The 10,328-nt window shown below is 45.7% G+C and overlaps 1 protein-coding gene across 1 annotated transcript in view; it reads left to right on the top strand.

Moving 5' to 3' along the window:
- The first annotated feature begins 1,282 nt into the window (after positions 1-1,282).
- ELAPOR2 (endosome-lysosome associated apoptosis and autophagy regulator family member 2) overlaps positions 1,283-10,328 on the top strand; it is a 135,404-nt gene continuing 126,358 nt past the window's right edge. The window contains exon 1 of the mRNA XM_077807883.1: positions 1,283-1,468. Within this exon, the coding sequence (XP_077664009.1) occupies positions 1,283-1,468 (186 nt within the window). The remainder of the gene's footprint in view (positions 1,469-10,328) is intronic.

Genomic DNA, 10,328 nt, shown 5'->3' with positions numbered 1-10,328 from the left:
GGGTGGGTACCTGAAGTGTATTGCACTAGTGTATTAAGTGGGTACCTGAAGCATAAATAAGAGCACTAGACAGGTAGGAGTAGACAAAGAAGCAGCACTTAGGTCGACGACAATGACAGGCAAGAAATGAAGTACTGGCATACACTTGATGAGTCATTAAAACCAGGTCCTCAGCAAACACCAGTTTGACCTTTCTGGCAAGGGGAGGCAAACACCTTTTTCACTAAATGGAAACAGAACCGCAGTCAGCTTAGAGCATATTTCCCGGGGGAGCATCTCAGCCTCCAGCCCTGACAGTGTGTGTGAAATAAACTCTGGGTCTCTTCCCAGTTCCTAGCTGAGAAAAATCCATGTCGCCTGAACCTCCGCCACCGCAGCCGAGAGGCCCAGGATCTAGCTGGACAGTGCCCAGCACCACAGGGCCCTGGCCTCTAGGGGCTCCCCCAGTGCAGCTACCGGGGGGCACGTGAGCGCTCAGCCTCACCGGCGGGCCCTGCCCAGGAGACTGGGTGCACCGTGGGGAGGCAGCTGGTGGCTCCAGGGCGGCCAGGCCAGTGGAACCGCAGCTCCCTGGAGGCCGGGCACAGTCCTGCGCTGGCCGTGGAAGGAGCTCGCCGCCCGCTGCCCCGGCTGGGCTGCGGATGAGAGCGGGTGGCCAGGCGCCCTTTTCCCCCGCTGCAGCGCGTCGCTCCCAGCCCGCCCCGGAGCGGAGCCATTGCAGCGGGCGAGCGCAGGCTGCGCCCAGGGCCGCTGCAGGCGCGGAACCTCCGCGCTCCCCCCGGGGCTGGAGAGCCTTCCCCGGGCACGCGCCTGCGCTGCCTCCGCCCCCTCCTCCGGGCCCCTCCTCTCTCCGCGCGGTGGCGCTCACCGGCTTTGTCAGCCCTGCCCTGGCTGGCCTGGGAGGCGGCAGCTGGGGCGCAGGCTGGGTGGGAGCCGCTGCCGTCCGCGCATACTTCCCGGCGAGCCGGCTGCAAGCCAGGGCGCTACCGCCGGCGAGCGGTGGGGGGTAGCCAGGCAGGCACGCGGCGAGCCCGAGCTCGGACAGTCTCCTGCCCTGGGTGTCGGGAGCCCGGCAGCTTCCAGCCCTTGCCGTGCGGAGAGCGAGACGCCTGCTGCGCCCGGCAAGCCAAGAGCCGGTCGGTCCCCGAGCCGCTGCCATCAGCCGGCAGAGGGGCTGGAAAGCCGCTGCCGTCAGCAGGCAGCAAGGACGGGGAACCCACGGCGAGCAAGTTGGGGTGCAGAGGAGGAGGGGAGCCCGGCCCTCTCCCGGGAAGAGTCCGGCATGCAGAAGATGCCGTGCATGGTAGCGAAGAAGAGGAGGTTTTGTGGTCCCGGCTGCTTGGTGTTTCCCTGGCGCTCTTGCTTCCCCGCTTGGATTTGCTGCTGGGCTCTAATCTGCTGTCAAGCGGCGCGGACTGGGGATGCTGTTGAGACTTCCTCCCGCGTGCAGCTGCCTCAGTGTCAGGAGGTGAGATTTCCTTACCCGCCCTGTCTGGCTCAGCAGCCTCCAGCAGGAGTTAGACCTACGGCTTTCCTTGCAAAGCAACCACGTTACACTCTTGCTGCAATACGGGGCATGATACTTGCAGAGCAGTGAGTGGTGTTGGTTCCTCCACACGCTGGTAACGATGCCTCTTTAATGTTGTGGAAGAGGGGGAGAAAGAGGCGCAATGTGCTGGCTGCGTTTTAATGCTTTTAAACAAGGGAGCCTTTTGATAATGCAGTTACAAAGCCTTCTAAACCGTTCTCTGTGCTCTCTCATCAGTAGTTATAAATGCTGTGGCCTTAACATGATTGTTTTCATTCTGGATCAAGGTTTTGAGGTCTGGCTGCCTTGCCTGCTTAATTTAGCATCGTTATAAAACAAAATGCTTTGCTGAATGCTGAGCTCTTTCTTTTTTATTTAATGTCTATGTTAGGCTCTCAAGGACTTTCTGTTCTCCCCTGGCGTGTAGCAGTGTTTCACGGGACATCAATCTGCAATAATGGGATGGCAGCGGAAACATGAGCGAGCTCTTGAAATGTTTTGGTTGAAACATTTGTAACCAAACCCAAGAGTGAGATGCTTGCTTAAAAAAAGCCTCAGAATGAATCCAAAACCAGAGAGGCTTCCTCTAAACGAGTGAGTTTTGACAGGTCTCTGACTATTTATTGTCACTGTGTCCAATACTTGGGGCAAATCAGCAGAAAGGTACAAATTATGAAGAGAAAAGAGATCAATGTCTTTAGCTGATGCTAAATTGGCTGCCTGGAGTTGCAGGGGTAGTTGTGTTCTAGATTGAACAGTCACATAGGGGAAGATACAAATTTTGGTTAACTGATATCTTTCTCTGCTACTCAGGCAGGAGCAGAGGTGACTTTAATTTCCTCTTGAGCAGAGACTAGTGGTTTTTCTTTCTTTAAAGTATGGTAGATAATGCTACTCTTTTTAAAAGAAAAGTTGAGTCAGATTGCAAGCTCTTCGGGATAGAGACTTCCTCCCTACAGGTTTATAAGACACAATGCGCACCTGTGTGTGCGCGATGTGGTGCAAAATATAATTTTGAACACTTTTTGGGGAGTGGGAGGAAAGAGACGTTCCATTTTAGTGCAGTGAATCAGTGTGACCGATCAGCTGAGTCGCACTGTCCAAGCAGAAAAGTTGTGGTTTAGCTATAATTAGTCTAGATCTGACTGATATGCCTAAGGCTCAATCCTTCATGTTTTACCATAGCTCAGTCTAAGTATATGCACCCAGTTCTTTTCCTCTTTAAATCAATGGCACAGCTCCAACTGTGATTTACTTCAGTCACAGCATGATTAGGCACCGTATTTCTAAATCAAAAGATTGAGGCTGTCATTCGAAAGTATTATAGCTTTCTTCTTTATGCATGGCGAAATCAAAGACTTGATAGAGGCATTATCACTGGCTATCCCAAGGGCTTGAAAAGCACGTCTTAATGCACAGGCATGCAGTTCACTTTGAAATTTTTGTAGGATCTTTCCATCAGCTACAGCCACCATTTTTTTTTTATTACTCCTCTCCTACAGAAGGGGAGTAAACATTTTCCAATTTTTGGTCCCCTAAAGCTTCCAGTCCTTGGTCCCTGCAGAAATAGACCCTCGCCTATTGTTGTAGAGTATATATTACAATATTACTAATTTTTAAAATATAGATAATGGACACCCTGGGGTTTAAGGACTTAAAAAGTTATCGGTATCACTGTTTTTTTCTGGTGAGGAGTCAACTAGTTAAATGAACTGAGTTTAAGAAGAGGGCAGAAGTCAGGAAATCATCCTGCAAGCCACTAGAGCTGTGATAGATGAGGGCCAAAATTACAGCTGGTGTAAACAGAAATAACTACATGTACTAAAACATCTTTGGAATTGCTAAACTTTATAGATGGAATTTCCTAACTCAGTGGTGCAGCCAACACAGGAATTCTATATTAGCCCTTATCTTAACAGATAAAGAAGAACTGTTCACAGAACTAAAACTTAATCATAACTTAGGTGCAGGTGGTTATGATTTGGTCACATTTATAATATGCAACCAGAATAAAGTCCAGACCAGTAATATATATACTTGGTGCTTTAACAGGACTAATTTCACAAATCAGAAAACAAGTGAGCCAAATCAGCTGGGAGGAAGAATTTAATCAGAAAAATGTGATTGATAATTGGGAATCATTTAAGAACATTTTACCAGCTGCCCAAAAAGTCACAATTGAGGAAGAAGGCTGTGCTGGTTAAAAAACCAACCTGGTTTAGAGGGGAAGCAAAGGTATGTGTAAAAACAAAATCTATCTAGTCTATCCTCTCAGATGGAAGAAAGGGGAAGTTGATAGTAATGAATGTAAATCAGAAGTTAGGAATTGTAGAAAATTGATAAGGGAAGCCAAAGTACACAAGGAGACATCTGTGGCCAGCAGAGTTAAGGACAATAAGAAGGAGATTTTTAAAAATATATTAGGAACAAAAAGAATCCTAACAATGACGTTGTTCCATTACTAGATGGAAATGATAAAATTATAAATAGTAATGCAGAAAAGGCAGAAGTGTTCAATAAATATTTCTGTTCTTGTATTTGGGGGGAAAAACAGATGACATGGTCTCATGATTTGGCGATGATCACGTTTTTTCCATTCCAGTAGGATCGTTGGAGGATGTTAAACAGAAGTTACTAAAATCAGACATTTTTAAATCAGCAGGCCCAGATAACTTGCATCCAAGAGTTTTAAATCAACTGGGTGAGGAGCTCATTCGACTGTTAATGTTGATTTTTCAATAAGTCTTGGAGCACTGAGGAAGTTCCAGAAGACTGGAAGAAAGCTAATGTTGAGACAGTTTTTAAAAAGGGTAAATGGGGTGACCTGGGTAATTATAGGCCTGTCAGCCTGACATTGATCCCAGGCAAGATAATGGAGTGGCTGATACGGGACTTGATTAATGAAGAATTAAAGGAGGATAATGTAATTAATGCAAATCAGTATGGGTTTATGGAAAATAGATCCTGTCAAACTAACTTGATATCTTTTTTGATGAAGATATCATTGTTAGAAAATGTTAATTAATATTCATCCTAAATTGACCTCTTCTTAATTTCCTCTCATCTCTCCTAGTTATTGACCTTTGCACCAGCCTAAATGATTCTTTCCCTCATAGGTGTTTACATTCATTGAAAAAGGTACGGTGTGGTCCCTCCCCTCTTACTTGTCTTTTAGCCAAGCTCTAGATAGTTGCGGCCAGGTCCTGATCATCACCTACGGGGTACCACTGACCTCATCAGGAGTGAGGGGCTCAGCATCTTTGAAGATTCATTTTTTTTTTTTTTTTACTGTTCACCTTTCCTCATAAATTAATCTCTTCTGAACCTCTTAAACATTTTGTCATTCTTTTCTGAATTGCTTCCATTTTGTCTTCTGGTTAGGCAAAACCAGTAAAATAAGTGGCCCTCTAATGTGTTGTTAGCCTGAGGGTGCTCTGTAGTGTTTGCTGCTTACTGGAGAATTGTAACAGAGAGAGTATTCCATCAGATAAGTTCAGTGAGCACCAAGGAAACTTCAAAGCTTGGCACTACTGTCCTAGGGCCTGTTCTTGAAATACTCACACAGATAGTCTCATTGACATGGAAATAAGTTATAGGGCCTAATCTTGCAAATCTTACTTGCATGATCAATCCTTATGTGAATAGCTTCACTGAGAGGAAGGATGGTCCAATGGTAAGGTACTAACCTAGGACCTGGGTTTAATTCCCTGCTCTGCCACAGACATGCTGTGTGACATTGAGCTTCTTTTGAACATTCAGCTCTTAACCCCCATTTTACAGATGGGGAACTGAGGCAGAGAGGCTAATAGAACTTCCTTATCTCATGCAGTGTCATGAGGATAAATACATTAATGATTGTGAGGGATTCAAGTACTACAGTGATGGGGGGGCCATATAAGTACCTAAGATAGACTGATGTTAATGAGTTCATTCACATGAGTAGGCAATACACTTACTACTTACTCTTAAGCCCAGGAGCAGGGCCCTGGTGCTTATTGCAGAGGCAGGAATCCAGTGAAAGGCAAAATGGGTCCCCAGGACTAGAGCCAGCTGGAAACTTTCTGATGAAACTGTTATGGTGGAAAATGCCGATTTGTTGTAATGAAATGTTTAGCCAAGTCTATTACAGATTTGACAAAACGTCACTGAAACATGCAGGCTTCCATTGGAAATCTGCCTATGTTTCAGGGTCCACAGCTTTGACAGGAAGCTTTATTCAGTGAATAGCAGCCATGAAATTGACAAGAATGTCAATTTCACATTTAATTTCAGGAACACCATATTTTGGTGTTTCTGAAACAAAAATTTCAGCTGTCTTCAGTTTGCCTAGTAACTTTGGTAAATTTTTGCTTTTGTTCTGAATCAGAATGAATACAAATTCATAAATACCGAAATTCCCAAGTTTTGGCCAGCTCTACCTAGAACCGCTGACAGAGTTGCCAACTCTTGTGATTTTTATTGCAAGTCTTGCAGTATTTGGTGATTTGTTTTCCCTTAAAGCCCCAGTTGCTGGAATAAAGAGATTGCTTGAAAATCTCAGCTTTTGTTTGAAATAAAAGTAAGTTTCTCGCCCTCATAATGAAGGAAAACCTGAAGTGACTGCACCCTAAAGGCTCAGAGACCAGAAGGCAAAGGAAAAGAATCCAAAATGTATTTACCCAGGCCCTCTCTCGCATGCTCTTCAAGACAATCTCATGATTTTTTGAATGCATGAGTTTGGTAATACTGCTACTAGGGAATTAAGGAGGATAAAGACATTGCAGAAACATTAAATGACACCAGTATCAGTCTTTACATTGTGTAAAGAGTTGTCACTTTGGATGGGCTATCACCAGCAGGAGAGTGAATTTGTGTGGGGGGGTGGAGGGTGAGAAAACCTGGATTTGTGCTGGAAATGGCCTAACCTGATGATCACTTTAGATAAGCTATTACCAGCAGGACAGTGGGGTGGGAGGAGGTATTGTTTCATATTCTCTGTGTATATATAAAGTCTGCTGCAGTTTCCACGGTATGCATCCGATGAAGTGAGCTGTAGCTCACGAAAGCTCATGCTCAAATAAATTGGTTAGTCTCTAAGGTGCCACAAGTACTCCTTTTCTTTTTGCGAATACAGACTAACACGGCTGTTACTCTGAAACCAGTCTTTCCACAGAAGATGTTGGCAAGAGAGCTATCCCAGACCTGTTCTCTTCAGGGAATAAAGATGAGGCACTGTTAGACACTGAAGTATCAAAAGAGAACAAATTGTTAGTTCAGCCAAAAACAAATTACCTGAACTAGATAGTGGTGTTCATTAGGTACTTGGATGCTATAGCAATGGTGCAGCATCAGAGTCTAAATAGAACAGAAAATAGCATGAAATGTCTGAGCTGCTAACGGAAATGTGCAGTCTCATAAAAACAGCCACTATGCTGGAGGGTAGCAAAAAATGTCACACCTATATTTAAAATAGGTGCTAAGTATGATGCGGGGAATAAACCAGTTAGCTTTTCTGGAGTACCAGGTAAATTTTGTTTGGCCTTTTCACCACATCTGCACACTGAGCTGATGTTTTCCCTGGACTGTCCATAATGATGCCCCTGTCTTGAAGTTTCTCAGATGATTATCGTCACACAGATCACACCTTCCTTATAAAGTGTATTAATATTGCTACATTTTTGCAAAAAAACCTCCAACGAACAGCTTCACACATGCCGTCCCTGCAAAACAGAAACCTTTAAGTCAGAAATCCATGACCTGTACTTTTTTCTCAGGCCTTTTCACTCAGGGCTCTCTCCTGGTGGCAGGTTAACAGTGCTGATCAAATGCTACTTGTTTCTGGTGAGCTGATCTCTAGCTCTGCATTTCCTTAAAGCCAATGAGGAAATAAGAAAGTAAGATTTCCTGAGCCAGCTGTGTTCTTCTCTCCTTACTCACCATGTTCTATTCAAATCTTTAAAGTCGACAAGCCTTCCTTTAAAGAGAAAACATGGGTGCCCTATTGATAGTTCTTTTACACCAGGACGTATGATTTATATATGCAGTTTGGGCGAGGTCCAAGGCCCAGTGAAGTCAATGGAAAGACAGTGCTGCTCTGAACTCAGTTAAGTGACACCAGTTAGATGCTGGTGTAGTGGACTGATGACTCAGCTCTTAGAACTTTACTTTTCTTGACAAGCTTCCTCTCTGCAAACTATATTAGTAGATACGCACCCGGTCCTGGCACTTGCCTATTTTTAAGTACGCTGATTAGTGAGGCAATAACTACCTCCACCCAAGCTGCTCAAATAATAGTCGGAGTGTAGCTAATAATTGATAGTGAACATATTTCCTGATTCAGTGAGAATAAGACAAATAGACCAGATTCGCTGGGTCTGTCTCTTAGCACCCATATCTGGCACTGAATACAGGATTTTTAAAAAATGCATTATCCTATCCAAATATGGACTACTTTCTTTGCTCTTCTCCGGTTGGGTCGTATAGGGTTGGGGAGATATAAAGGGACTGTGTATTGAAGTCACCCAGACACTCTGAATTCTCAGTTGGCATGTTTTGTATTGGCCTCTAAAAAAGGATAGACATACACCTATTCTGATTTCATGAGGAAAGAGGTTCCGCTGCCAGTGTTCAGTTCTTCACCAAGACAATGCCTTCCCAGTTACTTTATGGGTTGGATTTCTTTTCGAGACCTGCAGACCAGCTACAGTGTGCAGCTGAATGCTTAGTCCTCTAATCCTGAAAGGTCATTCTCCAGGGTCTGATTTCCATTTACACAGCCAGAGCAGTGTAAACGGGCCTTAGTGTAAATGGGAATCAGGCCCCATATCTTTAACCTTGCGTTGTAGGTACCTAAGACAGCTAAGGTCAACCCTAGTTAAATAATACCAACTTGCAGGAAGGAATTGCTTGCTTCTTCCTTGTCTGTTGTAATATCAAAAACTGGATTGTGTCAGGAATCAGGGCCTGGTCTACAAAAGGCTGCGTGATTGACCACACCACCTGACTGGCTGCAGGGGCCAGCAGGCTGGCCATAGCTTAAGAGCATCAGCAGCTCACTGGTTCCTCCGTGCTCATGTCCACCACTCTGCTTGCTCCTGAATTACCTTGTTCCTGCTGCTTGTGCTTTGCACCTTGGCTCTGTCCTGCCCATGCCTTGACCTCTCTTTGCCTACTGCCCTGCTCACTCCAGTGCCTGCCCTCCAGTTTGACCCTTGGTTTCAACTTCGGACTACTGACTCCAGCTCTGATCCTAGTCCTTGGGTCCTGACACCTGCTCTGACGACGAGGCATGAGGCCTACCTCAGCCGCAAGGCTAGACCACCCTTGTCCCAGTTGGATGACAGATTCAGAAATCCTTAAAATTAAGGCCAGGGGTCCTCGGCGGTAGTATGGTCCCTATCAAGGCCCCAGCAGAACTGGCGGCTGCCATCCAGAACCAGCAGGTGTAAGTAACCACCCTGCTATCGCAGAATGTGGCCCTGCAAGTGCAGGTTGCTCTGCTGGCTCATCCTACTCCATCCCTCCCAGAGCCGAAGATTTCATTGCCCAATGAATTTGATAGAGATTGGGACACGTTTTGGGGGTTTCTGAACCAGTGTCAGCTCCTGTTCCTCCTACAGATCATTCCCCACAGACCAGGCCTGTGTGGGGCTCATCTTAAGTTGTTGAGAGGGGAGGCATTGACCCGAGCTTCTCTCCTCCTGGAACCGTCCAGCCCCCTCTTGCGACAATTGGAGGAGTTAATTCAAGCCAGGTCCCTCATTTTTGACAACCCCCACTGTGTGCAGACTGCTGAGACAGGCCTTACGGCAGGGAGGCCGGCCCATTGCCAAGTACACTGCTGATTTTCATCCTTTGGCTTCTCACCCCAGGTGGAATGAGGCAGCACAGTGCCACCATTTTTGCCCGGGGTTAGATGAGGATATAAAGGGTGAGCTTCTGTGGGTGAAGCCACCGTCCAGTTTGAACAATCTGACTCGTGATCAGAACTGGCGATGGCCTCATTTAAAATCTCTTTCTAGTAATGAACTTGTTTTATTTAAGCCGTGTTTAAAGTGAAGTGTCTGGGAAACTCCATTTGGGGTTTATTTCTATTAAAGAAATAATGGACTTGTATTGTCTAGGAGAGGGCTGGGCAGTACAGAACATACATTTCTGGGGGAAATCTAAGACTGGGATGTGCTGGGGTCACCATGCCGTTTAACCAAGGCAGGTGAGAGCCACAGTGTAAGTCAAGTGTGGCTGGCAGGCTGCATTACACACAAACACTCAAGGTGTGGCTTGCATGTTGGAAGGCTGTTTGTGCACGACCCAGGTGGGAGCTACTTCAGCAAAATATTATAAGGCACCCAAGGTTGCAGGGCAGGGGTGGTGCAACTACTCATTAGTCTGGATTGTGCCCGGGTTTGTCACCCTGGCCCCCTGGCTGTGGAGGAAAGCTGGAAAATGTGAACCCTAAAGGCTCAAAACCAAGGTAGTAGATAAAAGGAACCTAAACTTTTAAACATGTCTCATGATTGTGAGGTGGCCTGACTCATGATTTTGGAATGTTTGGTGTCAAATACTGAAGGTGCACTATGATAAGCAAACTTTGCTGTAATTCTGGTTTAATGTTTACATTGTGAATGGAATCCTCCAACAGCCTTTCACCGGGAAACACACACTTTTAGGAAGTAATTGCAAAACACTTGGTGAAGTCATGATCTCATTGAAATCAATGCGAGTTTTGCCATTGACTTCAACAGAGCCAGGACTTTTCCTCAAGTGTCAAATTAAAGTCAGTGGGCTCATGTCAGTGGAGTTACATTAGATATTATACTGG

This window comes from Eretmochelys imbricata, chromosome 1 (assembly GCF_965152235.1).
Source record: "Eretmochelys imbricata isolate rEreImb1 chromosome 1, rEreImb1.hap1, whole genome shotgun sequence".
Taxonomy (NCBI): Eukaryota; Metazoa; Chordata; order Testudines; family Cheloniidae; genus Eretmochelys; species Eretmochelys imbricata.
Note: the sequence above shows the minus strand (reverse complement) of the source record. Positions and strands in the feature narration are given on the sequence as shown.